The 19,599-nt window shown below is 42.6% G+C and overlaps 3 protein-coding genes and 1 non-coding gene across 6 annotated transcripts; 1 reads left to right on the top strand and 3 right to left on the bottom strand.

The window, feature by feature from the left end:
- Positions 1-570: 570 nt before the first annotated feature.
- RPL36AL (ribosomal protein L36a like) lies at positions 571-1,858 on the bottom strand. 2 transcript variants are annotated; one of them, XM_006199805.4, is made up of 2 exons: positions 1,752-1,858; positions 571-1,016 (listed from the first exon to the last, which is right to left on the bottom strand). In XM_006199805.4, the coding sequence occupies exon 2, from the start codon at positions 983-985 to the stop codon at positions 665-667; it is 321 nt and encodes a 106-aa protein (XP_006199867.1). In that variant the 5' UTR covers positions 986-1,016; positions 1,752-1,858; the 3' UTR covers positions 571-664. The 2 variants fall into 2 exon arrangements, with proteins under 2 accessions (XP_006199867.1, XP_015091077.1); XM_015235591.3 differs by having other exon boundaries at positions 1,683-1,823.
- Positions 1,859-2,447: 589 nt separating this feature from the next.
- On the top strand, positions 2,448-3,890 carry MGAT2 (alpha-1,6-mannosyl-glycoprotein 2-beta-N-acetylglucosaminyltransferase). Its single transcript, XM_006199847.4, has one exon. The coding sequence runs from the start codon at positions 2,448-2,450 to the stop codon at positions 3,786-3,788; it is 1,341 nt and encodes a 446-aa protein (XP_006199909.2). The 3' UTR covers positions 3,789-3,890.
- Positions 3,891-6,201: 2,311 nt separating this feature from the next.
- Positions 6,202-12,972, bottom strand: DNAAF2 (dynein axonemal assembly factor 2). 2 transcript variants are annotated; one of them, XM_072963005.1, is made up of 3 exons: positions 11,029-12,972; positions 7,674-7,817; positions 6,202-6,888 (listed from the first exon to the last, which is right to left on the bottom strand). In XM_072963005.1, the coding sequence occupies exons 1-3, from the start codon at positions 12,847-12,849 to the stop codon at positions 6,385-6,387; spliced, it is 2,469 nt and encodes an 822-aa protein (XP_072819106.1). In that variant the 5' UTR covers positions 12,850-12,972; the 3' UTR covers positions 6,202-6,384. The 2 variants fall into 2 exon arrangements, with proteins under 2 accessions (XP_072819106.1, XP_072819107.1); XM_072963006.1 differs by having other exon boundaries at positions 11,228-11,365.
- Positions 12,973-15,004: 2,032 nt separating this feature from the next.
- TRNAV-CAC (transfer RNA valine (anticodon CAC)) lies at positions 15,005-15,078 on the bottom strand. Its single transcript has one exon. It is a non-coding gene; the product is annotated as a tRNA-Val (tRNA).
- Between the last annotated feature and the right edge of the window lie 4,521 nt (positions 15,079-19,599).

Genomic DNA, 19,599 nt, shown 5'->3' on the forward strand with positions numbered 1-19,599 from the left:
AAGAATTGATGGAAATATTCTATGTCTCTGTTGTCCAAGTGTGGCCACCAGCTACATGTGGCTCTTGAGCAGTAAATGTAACCAATACAACAGAGAAACTGCATTAATGTAAGTCAGTATACATGGCTAGTATTCCCTATTGGACCAAACATTGTGCAAGTCGGCTCTTTCTAACCCTGCAGTTTGGATCCTCTGCCCCACCCAGCCTCCCATACAGAGGCCTAGCTTATCCTCTTCAGTTTTTTTTTTCTTTCCAAAATTTGACTTTCTCCAGCAGCTCATCAATCATAATTATGAATTCACCCAACATATATATGAGGTTGACCTTAAAATAGTAAAATATCAGTTTTTCCCCTACTTTATGATTTATCTTCATAACTTAGTTATAAAGTTTGAGGTAGGACCCCGATCTTTGCATATAAATACAAAATTCCAATTCTTGTGGAACTAAATTTAAATGAGACTTTGAGAAGAGGATGAACCTTAAATAATTTACCGTTATTTTGTTAATTTAAAACCAAACCAAGCATGCGATTTTTATTTATATTTAAAAAGTACAAAAGATCTGAGTAAGGGTATCACTGTATTTATTTTCATACAGGCAATTTTTCTATAGCTTCAACATCTTCCTCTCAAAAATCAAAGAACCAAAGATTCCCAAAACTTAGAACTGGATCACTTGGCCCTTTCTCTTCTTATCTCCTCCCAGTTCAAAATGCTTGCATCTCTTAATAGCCAGCATCCTCTTGGATCTGCAGTTGGGCTCAACACATTCAAGTCTCAGCACGATCTTCTTTGTGGTTTTAGCCTTCTTCCGGAAAATTGGCTTTGTCTGCCCGCCGTAGCCACTCTGCTTTCGATCATAGCGCCTCTTTCCCTGGGCATATAGGGAATCCTTGCCCTTCTTATACTGGGTCACTTTGTGAGGCTGATGCTTTCCACACTTCTTACAGAAAGTTCTTCGGGTTTTAGGTACGTTGACCATCTCTGCGGTAGAGCTGTCTTCACGATGAGAACTGGTAAAATATTTACAGCAGCAGACGTTAAACGTTTTGAAAAGTAGCAAGTGCTTTATAAACATTTATAGGAAGGTAACAAATCAGTAACGTATAAATCCACCAAGTACTCATTTTCGTTATGAGTAAAGGCACATGTAAGGGCACAACTTTTTGGAATACTTCCATAACAGAAGCATTTATAGAATGAGACTCTTAAAAACAGCAAGAGCAGCACCACATGGACGCCCAGTACAGTCAGCTCCCTGTAATGGGTTCCTTTCCGGCTTAATTTCCCACGGTTGCCCCAAAACTAAAACGTAGTGGTGTGATGTCCAATTTTCCTCAGCAGAAAAGAGCTCGGCCACGGCTAGTTTCTTTTCCGACTCCCCTCGCACCCTCTCCCTCCATGTTAGCTCCTGGGCACGCCTGGCTTGCGGCGTGGTGAGGCAGTTCCAGCTACGGCCCGCCCCGTCCCCTCTCCGAGAACCGCAGCAGCCTGGTTTCACTTTTCCCCTCCGAAGCACCGCCACCCATCAGCAGTCCCGAAGGCTGACGTGTCCCTAACATGTGCCTCCAGGCCCAGCAGCCGCCATGCGGGAGCCCCTTTCTGGAAGGGAGAAGCCAGCTCTTGAAGTCTACCGACCAAGGCGGCGGGCTTCGCTTGCCTCTCCTACCAGGACCTACCTAGTCCAGCCTGGGTCCTGAGCACTGGGGGCTTCAACGGGGACCGCTACCGCCCGGCACAGGACTTACTGGGAAGATCGGCGTCCACGTTCCTCCTTCGCTCTGCTCGCGCCTCACCGGAAGGGGAGGGGCGCGGCGGAAGTAGGTACTGAGCCTGAGCGACAGCGAAGCGGCCCAATAGGCGGCGGGCAGAGACGGCCGAGCATCTCCGGACGCGTCCAGGAAGCGCCAACCGACGGCCCAAGGGGCGGGCCGGAGGGGTGTGGGCTTGGGGCCGCGGCGCTCGGCGGGCCAGTAGCTGGTTGTTAGGACAGTCGCCGCTGGAGTGGGGCGAGGGTGCGTCGCCCGGTCTGGGACGCCCGGGGCCCGCGTAAGGATGAGAACACGGAGAACGCAGGGCCACTGGGAGCGCAGGTAACGGCACCGGGGTGCGGTGGGTTTGCGACGAGCTTCTTCCCAGACCTGTGCTGAATGGAGAGGACCGAGGCAACGCCGAGTCGCGGCTCCTAGCGGCGGGGCCGCTCCCTGAGCTGCAGCTGCCAGGCGAGGATGTGGGGAGCCCGGGCGGCGCGGGGGAGCTGAGAGCCTTCGGGCGCCAGGACCCCCGGGGCCCGGGATGAGTTAGCGAGCGCGGCCGCGGGGGCCCGTTCCGACTGCTGCAGGCCGCGGCCACGGCCGCCGCCCGCCCGCCCCTTCCGTGCCGGTGCCGCTAGCTCCTTTCCGTGCCCACCCGCCTGCCTGCCCGCGCTCCCGGCCCTGGAGACCATGAGGTTCCGCATCTACAAGCGGAAGGTGCTCATCTTGACGCTCGTGGTGGCCGCCTGCGGCTTCGTCCTCTGGAGCAGCAATGGGCGACAAAGGAAGAACGAGACCCTCGCCCCGTCGCTGCTGGACGCCGAGCCCGCGCGGGCTGCGGGCGCCCGGGCCGGGGACCATCCCGCCGTGTCCGTGGGCCTTCGCCGGGGCTCCAACGATTCGGCGGCTCCGCTGGTCGCGGCGGCCCCGCAGCCCGAGGCGGACAACCTGACGCTGCGGTACCGGTCCCTCGTGTACCAGCTGAACTTTGACCAGACGCTGAGGAATGTAGACAAGGCCGGCTCCTGGGCCCCCGGAGAGCTGGTGCTGGTGGTCCAGGTGCATAACCGGCCCGAATACCTCAAACTGCTGCTGGACTCCCTTCGAAAAGCCCAGGGAATCGACAACGTCCTCGTCATCTTTAGCCATGACTTCTGGTCGACCGAGATCAATCAGCTGATTGCTGGGGTGGATTTCTGTCCGGTTCTGCAGGTGTTCTTTCCTTTCAGCATTCAGTTGTACCCCAACGAGTTTCCGGGCACTGACCCCAGAGATTGCCCCAGAGACCTGGAGAAGAACGCAGCTTTGAAGATGGGCTGCATTAATGCTGAGTATCCCGACTCCTTCGGCCACTATAGAGAGGCCAAGTTCTCCCAAACCAAACACCACTGGTGGTGGAAGCTGCATTTTGTATGGGAAAGGGTCAAAGTCCTTCGAGACTATGCTGGCCTCATACTTTTCCTGGAGGAGGATCACTACTTAGCCCCAGACTTTTACCACGTCTTCAAGAAGATGTGGAAATTAAAGCAGCAAGAGTGCCCTGAGTGTGATGTCTTCTCCTTGGGGACCTATACTGCCATTCGCAGTTTCTATGGCGTGGCTGACAAGGTAGATGTGAAAACGTGGAAATCCACAGAGCACAATATGGGTCTGGCCTTGACCCGGGATGCGTACCAGAAGCTGATCGAGTGCACAGACACTTTCTGTACTTACGATGATTATAACTGGGACTGGACCCTTCAATATTTGACTGTATCTTGTCTTCCAAAATTCTGGAAAGTGCTGGTTCCTCAAGTTCCTAGGATTTTTCATGCTGGAGACTGTGGTATGCACCATAAAAAAACCTGTAGACCATCCACCCAGAGTGCCCAGATCGAGTCACTCTTAAGTAATAACAAACAGTACTTGTTCCCAGAAACTCTGTCTATCAGTGAGAAGTTTATGGCACCCATTTCCCCACCTAGGAAAAATGGAGGGTGGGGAGATATTAGGGACCATGAACTCTGTAAAAGTTATAGAAGACTGCAGTAAAAAAAAAAAAAATCACAATTGCAAAAGCAAAAGTGACAGTCTTCTATTTTTGATATTTGCCCAAACAGGATATATAATTGAATAAAAAGGTTTAGGAACTGGTTTCTGCTTTAATACAACAACAACAAAAATTCTTGTAAAAGGTGTCCAAATATAGTAATCTTTTCCTTTTATGTCTGATTAAGATTTAAAACACCAGTTTTCCTTTTGAGAATTCGGTTTTAAAGCTCAGTGTGTACCTGCTAAAAGTGATCATTGTTAATTGGTGAGAAAGAAGAGGGGAAATTTTATTTAAATTGCATCTGTTAAATCTTTTTACCTGGAACTTTGTACTTTTCCACTTTCAAAACTTATTTTAAGTACAGCAAAATTTATTTGAAATGGTTGTATTTCAGTATTACACTGAAATTGTATCAATGAGTATTAATGGAACAAGCCCAGCTTCACTCTTGACACAATTACTAGGGATTTCTTCCCTGGTTTTGTAATTCAAAAGCTATGTTTGTTAAACACCTGGTCAGAACAGAGTCATTTTCAGTATTACAGATTCCTGTATTATTGTGTTAAGATTTGCCTGTGCTTTGGAAACTTCATAGAACACAATTTCTTTTGGAATGTATTTGATTGATAAGAAAGTTTAAACACTGTTTTCACCTCAATGTAGAAATACAGTGGTTTTGTTTCTTTTTTCTTTTAGTGCTGCCAAAATAAAATACTCATTTTTGCATAAAAAGTTTCCTAAGTATTTTGCAGAATAAGTTTTTACACCAAAATCCAATAAAGACATTCTAGAAGTTTTAAAGTAAGCATTACAGTTTATCTGTACATTATATAACCGAATTTGAAATAATGAAAACCCAGCTCTTGAAAATGCATTCCCTTTGGAAGAAACTGGATTTGAAATTGGCCAAGCATAGATAATGAGCTATACAAAGCTGCTGTGTAAGTGAAATACAGCCAGAAATGATACAAAGTTCAGTCCTGCCAAAGTGAAACTTGTTCTAGTGCCAGCTTTATCAGAAAGCATACTTTTTAAAAGGACAGACAGTAAATAATAGGAAACAGGCTTAAAATTTACTCCATGCTTAACAAAGTTTCCCTAAACAGTATAAAATTGCATTCAAACAAAAATGTACTCATAGACTACTTTTCTGTGTAGATATTGCAATTAGTCATTTCAATCTAAGAAAATTGTGTACTAAATGGACAATCTCAAAATTATTATTGCAGCAAATTAAGATTCATATTATGGTTGACAAATGCATATGGTCATTTACAATGGGGCAGGTAGTTCTCTTGCTTTATGAGCTGCCTTTTTTTTTATGAGCTGTGTGTGTACTGTCCTCACAGCCCAGTCTGATTCAGGTTTTATTGGGGTTAGAAATGTAAATCAGGATATAAACAAGGTCCTACTGTATCACCGAGGGAACTGAATTCACTATCTTATAATAACTTGAAGAGTATGAAAAAGTATATGTATGTTTGTGTGTGTGTGTATATATATATGCATAACTGAACCACTAAGCTGTACACCAGAAACTAAGAGATTGTAAATCAATGATACTTCAATTGAAAAAAAAATGTAAATCAGGATGAACTGCTAGGCTTTGTACCAGCTTTTGGTGCTCTGACCTGACCTTCCTAATTCAGAAGACTAAAGAAATTGGGTAATTTCCAGGACTAAGGTAAACGCTCAGGTTTGAATGAGTAGCTGTTTGTGGAACAGAAATAGATCAGTTTCTGATCTTGGGGGTCAGTGATTGAATCAACAGATATTTTCCTTTCTGTATTTTCTTTTATGCTGCCCTAAAATTTTTTGTGAGAAAAAAATATATTGACATTTACTCCTGGCCGCAAATAAAAATATTACTCCACAAAATTCATAACTTAGCCACTGTTACATACATGATCTGCTGCCTTCTCTTGGGTGTTATAAAAGAAATTGATTAGAAGACACTAGCTGTTTTCATGTAATAATATAATGAAAAGTTTTTCTGCTGGAGCAAATTCCCAGATTTTTAAATTAACCTGTTCTAAAATTTTTAAATGTAATTCTGTAAAACCAAGGGATATGTGAATACTATAATAGTAACTTCCAAAAAAATTCTTCTAAAAATTTGGATTTTCAAAGTCATTGATAAATAACTTAAACTTACTTATATATATATAGTGATGTGCATATGAGAAGAGTAAAATATAGAATTGAAGCAAAAATACTAAATTTCATTCAGTGTATTTGTATTGTTTGGATAGTTAATATTGAAAAGTTCTTTCAGAATTTCTATGACAAGCATAAATATATACTATTTACTGAGACTTATAAACGCCTAGCTTTGAGATCCTCTTCCCCTTAACACACTCATATTTCTAGTTAATTGTATTCTTAAGAATTACTTTTTGTGACACACAACTTATGTTTATATTGAAACTTTATTAAAGTGATGCCAAACAAAAGAAGCCAAAAACCGCACAGAAGTAATTTTATACTTTTAATTTTATACTTTTATTGAATACCTTTGGTCTTAAGATAGTAAACAGAATCTATTTTAAGTCCAAAAATTTTTACTCAGCCTTTAAATTCTAAAATTATATACAATTAATCCAAATCATAAAGCAAAGAATTCTGAAAACTGAATGAACAATGAGTCACATGGTCCTTGATAATCTGCACACTACCATCCTGCATATTGGTTTCCTTTATGTTGTCAAAACCAGGTGTATTGTGAACTGCAGTTTTGTTCAGTAATGAAGATAAGTGATCTCCATTTAATTCTTTCTCTTCAGTTATTACTGGTTCTTTTAAATTATTTTTTTCTTCACTTGCATGAACAGCACTTCTTTCTTTTTCAAATTTCGGTTCCATGTTTGACTCAGGCTGCTGAGACTCTGCAGGCAGCTTCTGAGGCACATCAGGAGCCCCTTGTTGCAAGCGTGCAGCTGAACCACACCTGGCTGCTTCTGGTACTTCAGCTGCTCCAGATGACTCCGAATCGGTTGTTGAGGTAGTAGGATGTTCTTGATTTTCTTTTTCAGTTAGATGACCTTCACTGACTCTTTCTTCCTTTTCATGAAGCTGCTCAGAGGTACTACATTTTTGCAACTATGTCAAAAAAAAGAGCAAATTAATAATTCTTTGAGACAAATAGAAAACTAAGTTGTACCCTCTAGAAACTTCTTTTTTTTTTTTAAAGTTGTGAAGGAATAACCCGGTAGGCCTGTAGGTGGGCTTCCTCCTCAAAGTCATCCTCCAAATGCTGCCATTTTTTAATAGTGGAAACCTCATGTTAATTCTCTGATTAATTTACCCCTTGTCTCCTTCAAGATAAAATAATCACCTACGAAACTCTTTAACATAGCCTATAAAACCCCTTAGCAGCCATTCTTAGAAAGGCATTCTTGAATTTCTTGAATTTTCTTGTATTTCTGTGATTCTTCAGAGCCGCTTTCCCTCCAGTTCACATATAAAAAGTCAGTTGTGCTAGTTACTAAATTATTTGTGTCCAACACTGAAGACTATAAAAATAACTAAACTTAAGGTTCACCTAGAAAGAATGAAGAAACTATGATATAGTTTCTGTGGTTTGAGAGTCAAAAAGATTTGTTTGTCTCTGGACTAGTACTCACACACCACCCAAACGTTAGTTTCTATTTCTCACTGGATAGTTATTTTGGGGTTAAATGAGATAACATAAGTGAAAATGAAATGCAGATGTTTAGCACATAGTAAAATACATATTAAAAGAGACTTTATTCCTCTTAATACCACTTTTCCCAACCATGATGTAAATTTAAAATTATGGTATCAAGAGATCAAGAATTAAGTTATTTGTTAGGTTCCAAACTTGTCCCAAATCACTACTCTCTAGAGCCCACCAAAATCCTTACCTTTGCATGTATTTCAATCTTACTATCAGTAATCTGAAGAACTTCAATCAATGGTGGCGTTAGGGGCATTGTCTGTTTGGATGAAGAGCTCTGGACCTCTTCAAGAAACTCATTAACATTTTCTTCATTAACAAATAACCTTTCCTAAAATAAAAAGAGAAAAAATATTCTACCATATCGGTCATACTTGACAGACTTGTATCTAAAAATGGGTCATAAAAATTTTCACACAGTTCAGGATTATACTTTTAAAATGCTTATTTTAATGTGTTATACCTATGCTGCTTTGGCAAAAGCAAACGGAGTATTGTACAGAGCACTAAGAATAGCAAGAGTCATACATACATAGGAAAAGGCCCTAAAAGAAAAAAGTTATACTTCCTTTTCCAGGTCTCTATTAAACCTAAGGTATGTTTTCTCTCCTTCAGATGTTACAGATGTTATTCTCCTTTGTTTTTCTCTCAATATTCTGTAAGAATAACATCACTTCTAAGGTTATAAATGCAGTCCACGCTATAAAATGTAATTCAATTTTAGAACACTTCCTAATGAGTCAGCTAAAGATACACAAGACAGTATCTATTCAAATTTTGTGTGACTAGTTTGCCTGTTAGTTCTTGGCCAGGTAAGAGACAAGTGTAATATTTTATTTAAGAGAAGTATATTCTACTTTTAAGCAGTGAGATAATCCACTGTGACACTAGCATATAGCTGTTTATAAGAATGAGGTAGATTTCCAAACTGCTATTAGGATATGCAAAAATCACTTTCACCAGAATCCCAAACACAAAGCAACTGGTTCATACTCAAATGTGTCAAGTAAATATAGGGATATAGTTAGGGCTTTGAAAAAATAACCACATTTAAAATTCATAAAGTCAGTTCACTGTTGCCCCAAATAAAAGTATTTTCCTCTGTACTTTCATATAAACAAATTAATTACAAATAAACACAGTTAATTATTTGGTCCAAACTGGATGGGTGGGGGGAATCAAAGAGACAAGTTTCAAGTTCCCTTCTCTTAAACAGTATTTAAACTTGTGAACACCTACCAAATAAAAGTGAACCTTGGTAAAAGAAAAATTACACGGAGTATTTTGCCTTGCTATTATCTGAAGATCCAGAATAACACTGTATTGTAGAAACACCCCTATCAAAAGCATTTCTAAGGTTCATGTCTCTGGAAAACACTTACACATTAACTGCAAAAAAAATGTACTAAATAGTTTAGTTAACTCAGGGAGGAATATTTATAATGAAAATGGTTGTAATAAAAATACAAAGGATTTGCATAAACTTGCCTTCATATTCTACTCTACAAGATATTGAATTCATTGGTCCTAAAGCTCTAGGAAAATTCCTACTGAATATTTAAGGCTTATAGAAATATATTTTGTACCTATTTACATGTAAAGTAATAATTCTGATCTAGACAGCCACAAGTCGGTCTCCTTCCCTTATAGTTATTTTTGTATAATATATGTAATCATTATAAATGTCTACCCATAAAATACTCAAGTGATTTTAAAAAAAAATTATTGTAATACTTACAGCCTGCCAGTGAAACATAAAGAGAAAAATATTGAACATTATAGTTCCTTCAGGCTCAGCAAATGGGATGATTAATGAAGTAATTATAAATCTACTTCAGGCTTCAAAGATAGAGGATACAGTTGTCCTAATCCCATTTTGGTCTAGTTTCTTTGCTAAAATAAGGTTGGCATATTAGAAAACCAGATTAAAATATATTCTTTAGCATTCTCTCAAATGCTTGTCCATAAAGCTTTTCACCCACATTGTGAGTTATTTTCACATTTATTAAAACAATTACAGGAAAACGACAGCCCTTTCCTAAATTTCCCCCTTTGATGACATAAACATAGTCAATTTCATATTATACATTCTTTATACATAAAATGGCACTGTACCATTTTTGGAGGGTTTCAAAATAACCACTTCTCACAGAATATACACATAATAAAAATTTACCTACTAGCAAATTTCTAGAAAAACACAAGTGAAATTTTTTGGCAAGTTAAAGCCCAAGGCCAAAAACAGTCTTTAATATGTAATCTGTGCAACTAGTGTTGGAAATATGGGGAATTTAACCTTTGACTAAGTTAAAAGAACTAAAAAAAAAAAAAAAAGTACGTGTAACATTTATACAAACCTCAATCAAAACTATGAATTTAAAAAAAAAACTACTTTGCGGGAGGCTATAGCTCAGTGGTAGAGGACATGCTTAGCACGCACAAGGTCCTGGGTTCAATCCCCAGTACCATCATCAAATAAATAAACCTAATTACCTCCCCCCTCCAAGAAAAAAAAAAAAGAAAAAGAAAACTACCAACTAATTGTTCATTTATGCGTTTAAAAAGTTCTACAGAAATTCAAATTTTAAGTAGCTTTTCTCCCAATATTTGCCAATAATACTGGAGTACTTAATCTGAAATTCAAGAACTTCAATAATCTGAAAAGTACAGTAGGAACTACAAAGGACATACTAAATTATTCATCAGAATTATACTCATTGTCTAGGTAAACTTGACAATGCCCAGCCCCAGTTTTTGTCCAAAAGAGATGTCGCTGATGTTGGTGCCAAAGTTCATATAACACTGTTAAATGCCAGCCATTGTGCCAAATACTAGCAGGGACCTAAAGATGATTAAAACAGATGCAAAAAGAGATCACTGCAATGTAACATAACGCCCACCAGAGGTCAACCCTACCAACATCAGCGACTAAAATTAAGCAGCACCATGTGGCCGAAAGGGCAATGGATTTAGATTCACACCTGGGTCTGAGTTCGTTTTCCTCCAAAAGAACGAAGTGGCACTAAATAAGTTACTTCTGCTCTCCAGCAGTAGACTATTATTTACTTTCTAAGGTTGGGGAAAGCTATTTACCAATTTAAAATATGGCCGTAATATAATGTCTCTTATACCTATTTGTGTCAGATCCTTTTGGAATGTGACTAAAGTTATATAGCCCTTCTCCCCGGAAGAAGGCACCCTCAACTTTTTGTATACTATTTTATAAGTTTCCGGATTCCTGAGAATCCATTCATATCTTCCTTCGGAGTAAGTGAACTCCAAGGAAACAACTGCATTAAAGGGCAACTTTGAAGATTTGAAACTCAGCCACCACAGGGGATGCGGTAAGTTTTTTCTTTTTTTCAATATGCGTTTAACGCGCACTGACGTCTGTCATCAGGTGTTACCAATTTCAAGTCATCACGAAAGAGTTATGAAGGAAAATCCCTTGTTTAGGTTAAGCTGAAAGGATGTCTGTAATAGCAAATTTTGAAATTGGGGTAGAATGTTTCGAATATTAAGACTCTAGAAAGAACTGTTACCTCCAGAGAATCGTTGTTTAAACCATAATACCACTCTCTCCAATGTCCATGGCACTCTGGAGATTTGGCCAGTTCTATCACTGCATTGTTTGAGGAAATGCTAACCACTGGTTCTTTGGTACTCAATTTATTCTCTGGAGCAAATTTCAAAAAGAAGGAATAATAGACTAAATCTTGGGTGGAGAAGCACAATTTGTACCAGAGGGAGGTCACTTCCCCTTGAAGACTTTGCGGCTGGATCCAAGGCACTTGTATTAGCAGAGTCAGGGATTCCTCATCCTGATTACACTGCAAAGGCGGACACAAAGTTTCCCGGAGGTCGGTCCCGCGACCACCCATGGCTCGATCAGCTTCCCGGGCCACGGGCGCCTCAACGCTGACAGCTCCGCACGCACTCCCGCTTGCTGCGGAAGACGCCGTGTCAAGGTCCCCGGAAGAAGTACAAGGAGAGCCTCCGCCGCCGTCCCCAGGTGAGCTTTTGGCTCCGGGAGGCGGCTCCTCCCCGATGCCCGTTGTTGATCTCGCTTTCCGGCCGAAATCCCGCTCCTCCGGTTCTGAGACGATGCCCTCCCCGGCGGCGTCCCGGGTGGTGATCCCGGCGTCTGCAGCCCCGGCCCGGCTGGGATCCGAGCCTCTGTCCCCGGCACGAACCCCCGGGGGTCCCGCCTCCCCCAGGCGAGCGGAAGCGCAGGCCGCGCCGTCACTTCCGGGCGGGTGGGCGGCCTCTTCAGCGGTCGCGGCGGGCTCCGGGCGTGTGGCGGAGAGTGCCACGGGCAGCGTGACCACCAGCTGCCGCCGGGCCTTGTTGAACTGCGCCTTGCCTCGGCTCTCATCCACCGGGTACGGGAGCGAGAGCCGCAGCCGGTAGTCGGGTTTCCTCGAGTCGAGGCACAGCAGCTTTTCCGTCACCTCCAGCGCCGCCTGTTCGGCCGAGCGCAGCAGCGGCAGCTCGATGGTGACCGCCAGCTCGTGGGGCACGGTGCTGGGGGCCGAGTCCCGAGAGCAGCGGTAATCCTGGAGATCCACGTGGTGGCGCTGCACCACGCTGTAGCGAGGCTCAGTAGGGGCGGGCTGCCGGACCGCCTCCGGAGAGGAGGGCGCCTGGGGCGGGGGGACCGCAGCGTTCCCGGAGGCCGCGGGGCGCCGGTAGGGGTAGGGAAAATCTAGGAGAGGGCTCTCCGGCTCCCCCTCGGGCCGGGCCGGAGCTCCCCCGGGTAGGGGCGTGCGCAGCACGGCGGCCTCCGGGGTCCCCTTGTACTTGATCTTCAGGGTCTTGGCATTCCTGCGGTCCAGTTTCACGCCGAACTGCTGCTCCACAGCCTCCAGGGCCGTGGCGTCTAGCATCTGGCGGAAGCGCTGATGGCGCCGGGCCATCGCGAGCGCGTCTGGGTGGAAGACCACATCGTAGACGGTGTAGCGGGTGCCGCGGCCCCCCGCGTACTCGCGGCCGGGCGCCAGGCTGTACGGCAGAGACCACTGGCTGCCGGAAGCTGCGCCCTCGGAGCCGGGCCGGCTGCTGGGCGCGCCCACCAGCGCGTTACCGCACACGTTCACGAAGCAGCGCTGGGTCCCGTCCAGGCTTGTGCGCAAAACGTGGCCCGGCTCCGGGTGCACGAACCGCACCTCCACTCCGCGCTCACGCTCCAGCGCCGTGATTTCCTCCTCGTAGCGCCGCCGGTTCTCGGGGTCTGTGAGCTCCTCGGCGTATTGGGAGAACATTCGCCGGAACTCCGGGTCCTGGAAGGCGGAGGTGAGCCGCTGGACCTCCTCTCCGCTCAGGTCCAAATCTTCCAGCGGCGAAGAAGCTGCCGCCTTGGCCATGCTGCCCCTCGGCTCCTTGCCCTGGGGTCCAGGGAGATGGCTCCGAGGCCGAGTGGGTAGCGTGCGCCGTGGAGTCGCAGGTTTGCGGAGAGTGAGGCGGTCGAGGTCCGTAACCGCTAGAGAATTGAGCCTTGGGTAGCGCGTGCTCGTTGCCATGGTGACACCGCCAACATCCGGGGGAGGGGCAGGAATAGAGTTGATGGAAATGCCAGAAATAGCCTTAGTTTCTTCAGACTAACATTCTGCGTTTTTTAGATTCCCGTGCCATGGTGCAGTTACTTCTGCAGAATAACCATCATAATAATTGTCATAATTTCCAGCATTTATGTACGGTATTCATTGTTCGTAACACTTCAAGGTAGACCTGATCTCTATTTCACAGACAAGAACATAGGACCTGAGAAGTTACTTGGCCAAAGTCACAATGCATTCACACGTTGTGATTCCAACCTGTTTATCTGCTTTATTCACTTCACCAAACCAGCATTTCAATCTTGTAGATATTTCACCATTTTGCCCAGTTAACAGCTCTCATTCGGGGCAAGAGATATGGACAGGCTATTCATAAATAACTAATATCAGTAAACTTATGACTTCATTAATAATAAAAATGTAAATATATGATACCACATATCACCTATCAAAATGTACAGCTTTTTTGTTTTTTTAACAATTACTGTATTTGGGTTGGAAGTAGATTTTAATAAAGCCTTTCTAGAGAGTAGTTTGGTAGCTGTGTAAAAAGCCTTTAGAATGTGCATATTTTTGTGATCCAGCAATTCCATCTCATAAGAGCATGCTCAAGGCAACATTACGATTCTAAAGGTTTGGGTGGGAAGAATCTAAGATTTCAACCATGAGATTGGTTGGTACAGCTATACAATGGGATTCTATGCAGTCATTCAAACTGATGTTACAGAAGAATATTTATTGACTGGGGTAGTTATTAATTGGTAGTTGTTAAATCCAGAGATCATTCTTCTGTTCTCATTTTGTTGAAACTCTCAGCAACATTTAACACAATTAATGTTGGCATACATCAGTGACCAGATACCATCCAGGTTTCTCTCCTATCTTATCAGCTGCTTGACACTGCATAGTCAGTTCTGCGGATGTTTGTGTTCAGCTTCTATGTGGAAGTACCTTAAGGCCGGGACCCTGTCTCTTCTCCAATTACTCTCCTTCACAAAGATATTTATGCTCACAAACGCCAGGTTCTAAACTTCAGACACCTATATCCCATTGCCTATTGCCCATTTGAGGTCTCCAATTGAATGATGTAATGTCCCCTTCAGACTTAGAATGACCGAAAACAGAATTCCTGACTCTTCTCCTTTCCCAAGCTCTGCCCTCATCTTTTGATCTCTTGGCAGCATCCAGAGCAGTTGACTGCCCTTTCCTTGTAACCACGTTTTTCTTGGTTTACGGAACTCTGTGTGCTCCTATTTTCTTCCTCATTTACTTGCTCCTCTTCTGCCAGTTCTCCAGGGCTTGTTCATCAGCCCTCTTATCTAATCATGTTTCTTCAAATATGATCTTATTCGAGCCCACAGCTTAAAATGCCATCTATGTTCAGATTTGTTTTTTCAAGAGATACTTATTGCTCACTTACTGTGCCTACTATATATATAGGTAGGTGTGTAAGTTAAGGCACTGTTCTAGGCACTGGAACAAAACAGTCATTGTGCTCCAAGCACATGAAGCACCTGGCATTCATACTGCTGGAAGTATAAATTGGGTCAGTCACTTTGGAAAGTTGCCATTGAATACCAAGTGTATCTTATGACTAAGAAATTCTAGTCCTTACTTATATATACCCAACAAAAACACATACATATCCTATAAAAAAACCTGTACTAGAATTTGTATATTCATAACAGCACTGTTTGTAATAGATAAATAGTGGAAACTACCCAAACTCCCATCAATAATAGAATGGATAAATAAAATGTGTATATTCATACAATGCACATGAATGAACATTGCGGATGAGTATCACTAATATAACATGAAAGAAAACAGATGCAAAATAATACATTGCATATGATTCCATTATATAATAAATGGAATCTGGCAAACTAAATCTCACTGTTAGAAGTCAGGCTGGTGATGATCCTTTTATGGGGGTCATTTAGGTTTGTTTACTTATTTTTCATGGAGGTGCTGGGGATTGAACCCAGGATCTCTTGCATGTGAAGCATGCGCTCTACCACTGAGCTATATCGTTCCCCCCTGGTGACTATCCTTTTGAGTGGAAGTAGGGTGTTGTGATTAGAGGGGAGCAGGAGTGAGTTTCTGGTGCAAGCATAATGTTCTGTTTCTTAATCTTGGTATTGGTGACAGGGTGTGCCATTTGAAAATTCATTGAGCTGTATGTACACTGATGATAGGGGACTTTTAAATAAATCTTATACTTCACTTTACACATTTCTAAATGTACTCCTAGACAAAAACCCTTTGCCTTCAGGAAAACCATGTGGAATGAGACTCGTGACTCCAAAATCTTTTATCCACTTAGACCTGACTACTAAACTCTAGACTCAGCCATTGCCTACTAGATACCTCCACCTGGCTGTTCGATAGACATCTCAAAAATAGAAATCTTGATTTTTCCCCCTCAAACCTATTATTTCCCCAGCATCAGTAAATAGTACCATCCACCCAACTGCTTAAGTTTAAAACCTGAGTGTAACCTTGATTCCTCTTTCCCCACCCCTGCCCGGCCGCTCAGTTACCCAGTCCTGTTGTTTCCTCCTACCCCAAATAGATCCACTTGATTCCCTGTGTGGTCTGAGCCACTTCATTGCGGTCTTCTACGATAGCTTCCTGACTGGTTTCCTCTGCAGCTCTTCCCTTTGTACGATCTCTTCTCCACACACTAGCCTTAGTGATCTTTAAAACCAGATTTGCTGAACACCTTCCAGTAGTCCCACATCCAGATTCTTTACTTGTGTCTGCAAGGCCCATCATGCCTTGATCCCTAACCCTCCCATACTCACCACTGAATTCCACATCTCCCCCTGCCCCCATCATTCACTTTACTTCAGCCTCAGTGGCGGACACTCACTGCTCCTGGGCAGCCTGTGCTCAGGCCTTTGAATCTCAAGAACTTGAATGTCACCTTAGTGACTCTCTATCATGCTTCACCCAGCTCCAGTGCTTCATCTAAAATTGCCCATACGATTTTCGTTTTCACCATGGTTCATGTTTGGTGTTTTCTTGTTCTAAAGGGTGGCTTGTCCCATTTAAAGGAGAGCATCATGAAGGCGAGCACCTTGCCTTTCTGCTTTACTACTCAGTCCCCCAGTACCTGGAACATATTAGGCACTCAGATATATAGTGAATGAATATAGCACAGTAAAGGAAAAAGCAAGTTTAGAATGTATTGTACGATTCCGAAATATTTTTTACAGGGAAAAAAGTACACATAGAGAAACATCTGGAAGGATATATACCAAAATATTAACATTATCTCTGGTGGTAGAATTGCAGGTCATTAAAACTTTTTTCTTAATGATTGCTTCTATCTCCTAGTTTTTCTATTATGAACTTGTTAATAAAAAGTTATAAAATATTCTATCATTTAGGTCTTAAAGATTTTCATCTGAAATGGCTCTGAGGCATGAGATGTTGTAGATCTTTAAAGCATGTGAAGGATGTATAAAGTTTCATCCTTTTCTGTCATGACCCTGGTGTCAGTGAACATACCCAGTGACAGGTTTCAACTTATTTTGAGTTACCTTTGTAACTTCAAGATTCAGGACAAGTGTCATCTCAAAGGCATTTCCACACGTGAACGCATCATACTACACAAATGACAACAGACCACACCTGGCTATTTGGAAATGAGCATGGTCTTCAGGGTTCCTGAACCCTCTAAATTATATGTGAAATACTGTGTGGGGGCAGGCTCATGCGTGTGGGTTTTTCTGAGTTAGAGGGCTCTTAATTTTCATTAGCATCTCTAAGATAGATCCATGCCCTCCATCTTGCCAAGTTTCTTACTATGTGACAGTACCTTTCCCCAAAGAACCTGTTTAGGAAAAGACATTGTGGAGTTGTGGAAAAGGATGCCCCAAACAAATGATCTCTTGCCTGAAATTCATCCATTGAGGAAAGGCTGTTTTTACTAAAATATGAATGCCTTTTGTGTGTTAAGGCCATTATCTGTCATCAACCCCTTAGAGTCAACTCCTTTACCTTATCCTTCCATAACATTGCACTTGGGATCTTTTTCAAATGCCAGCAAGAAGACAACTCTGCTGGAAAGTAAAGGGCTAGAGTAGATGGCCTGAGACTTCATGACAAGCAAGTCAGACAGCTCTGATGGAACATGCCAACTCCTATCACATAACTGAAACAACAGTATCGGGAAATAATACTTAATACAGCAAAATTTTCTAGGTTTCTGTAACCCACTAATTTTAATCCACTAATGGGCTTACCCCTCAGTTTAAAGCACAGCTCTAGACAGATGATCTTGTATAGCTTCAGTAGTGTGGACTGGGGAGGGTAACTGTTCAGTTAGGAGGTACAGGGAGGTGTGACAGTCGGAGATGGGTGGTGCTGGGGCTCTAAATAACCTGGGTCAACTCGGCTCTGCCCTTCACCAGCTCTGTGACCTTGGACAACTTATTTAAGCTCCCTATATAAATTAAAGGTAATGGTAAACCTAATGGGGATTACGCTGCAGTTAATAATAAGCAGTAAACATTTCCTGCAGGCATTAAAGAATCAGAACAGAGATTCACAACCATTCCCCCCACCTTTTTTATTCAGAAGGCCTGCCTAAAAATGAAGCCCAAGGTGTAAGAATAAAAGTGGAGCTTTACTGGATGAATTCGGTTGGTGGGGCCTAGACTGCACAGAAAACACACGAACGTGCACAGGGTCAGAATGAAACACCCCATTTTTATTTTACTCTGCCTCTCTGAGCTGTCCTTTACCACCGTTAGAGGACAGTAAATTCTACAACGACTGGGACCCAGCTCATCTTACTTAGTAGAGAGATTTTAGAAAACATGATTAAATTCTTTGCTAAGGCAGAGAAAGCAGCAGTTCGTGGGCACAAGCCAGTCTGTAATCACATCTTTGGGGATAAGCTGTGGTTTAAAGTAGTCTACAGTGTTTGGAAAATCAGGATGAAAGTGCAGATTTCTCCAGTGAGGCCACGTAGGCTACCACTGGCTGAAGCGGGTCAGCAGCAGGATGGCCGTGAGGTGGGCCTGGGTGCTCCAGTCTGCCCAGTCCCTGGCGCTTTCCGTGGTCTCCCCACACTGAGACCAACTTGGCTTTTCTCATAGCAGAGAAATCTTAACCCACTCTTGTCTTGTGTGATCTACCTGGCCCCTAACGGTAAGGTACATATTGTCACATGATGGTGCCTCATGCCCAGATTTCTGTGGTGAGGTCAGCTGATGAAACACCAAGTAGGGCGCACACCACCTGACCTTCCCTGCAGCAGAAGTCCAGCAGCCCCTTTCACTGCTGCTCCTCTGCTACCCCTTTTCCAGACCTCAGCTTCCTTTCCTTTTCTAGCGGGGGCTGATCCCCACCTGGTTCTAGTTCCTATCTCATCTTACTCTAATCCTTGTTGCCTGGCTCTGGCAACTTACCGGCTCCTTGTTAACTGCTTTGCTTCATCTCACTTCAGTTGCTAACCCCTAAATGCACCCTGTCTTTCTAGGCTTTAAATGTGTTGCTTAAAAAATCTTTCAGATGTAGCTCTGTGGTTCTCGTAACTGGACCAGCAACCTTGCAGCGTCTGTTTCACTACCACTTTCAAGGCCCAAAATTGTAAATTTTTCCAAGCAACTAGTAGCTTTTGAACTATGCCTTTCTAAGTTGTTTCATCTATAGCTTCAATTTTTCCAGACTATTCTTGAAATTAAAGCTAAATCTTATTCTTTGAACATCAGGCTTCTCTAACGTTCTCCCCAAAGTTTCCATCCTCAAACCACATCTCAAATTACCAGTTCATCCTTAAGCACTAATTCACTTATCACAACATTCAGATAAAATATCTTGAGAAATTTTCCTTCAATGCCTCACTTTTCTTTTTTATCAATGTCTCTTCCACAAAAAGCTAATTTTCTTTGAAAAAATATCTTCTGGCGGGGCAGGGCATATCTCAGTGGTAAAGTGCATGTTTAGCATGCACAAGGTCCTGGATTCAATCCCTAGTACCTCCAATTAAACAAACAAACCTAATTACCACCCCCCACAAAAGAAATACCTTCCATTCCAGGCTTTTTGTAATGAGATTCCTCCTATATCTGAAATGCTCTTTATACCTTTACCCATTTCCTGTCATTCAGATTCATTTCTGGGTTATCTCCATGCCATAAACTAAAACCTAGAGGGGTGGTGTTGAGTGATTACACCCAAACAAGCAAAACATGTTGCTTCAAAGTAAATATTATGTCTCCTAAATGTAAAAACTATAGGCTTTATTTAACACATTTAAATTTTTAGGGCCAAAAGGTAATTATGTAATGAATATCATAGTACTATCCTGAAACAAAGGTTTTCACTATCAATAAGTTCTGTGACTTGAAATTTAAACAATTTGACATTACTGAATATATTAGGATTCTTATGGTGAACATTAGCATATGACTAGTACAGAAATAATGAAACTTTAATTTTTAAATGCACATGTATACTTAAGTTATATATTTTTACAATTTCATATTTTTCTTAAAAGACTGTGTAGAAAAATTTTTCCTATAAAACTTCATAGGGTACCAT

This window comes from Vicugna pacos, chromosome 6 (genome assembly GCF_048564905.1).
Source record: "Vicugna pacos chromosome 6, VicPac4, whole genome shotgun sequence".
NCBI classification, from domain to species: domain Eukaryota; kingdom Metazoa; phylum Chordata; class Mammalia; order Artiodactyla; family Camelidae; genus Vicugna; species Vicugna pacos.

What these genes read in the sequence shown, in the direction of transcription:
- RPL36AL (XM_006199805.4), bottom strand. Translation starts at nt 985, where the DNA reads ATGGTCAACGTACCTAAAACCCGAAGAACTTTCTGTAAGAAGTGTGGA.
- MGAT2 (XM_006199847.4), top strand. Translation starts at nt 2,448, where the DNA reads ATGAGGTTCCGCATCTACAAGCGGAAGGTGCTCATCTTGACGCTCGTG.
- DNAAF2 (XM_072963005.1), bottom strand. Translation starts at nt 12,849, where the DNA reads ATGGCCAAGGCGGCAGCTTCTTCGCCGCTGGAAGATTTGGACCTGAGC. An exon ending in TAAACAACGATTCTCTGGAG is followed by an intron (nt 7,818 to 11,028) that starts GTAACAGTTCTT and finishes TTTTTATTTTAG; the next exon opens with GAAAGGTTATTTGTTAATGA. An exon ending in AGATTGAAATACATGCAAAG is followed by an intron (nt 6,889 to 7,673) that starts GTAAGGATTTTG and finishes TTTTTGACATAG; the next exon opens with TTGCAAAAATGTAGTACCTC.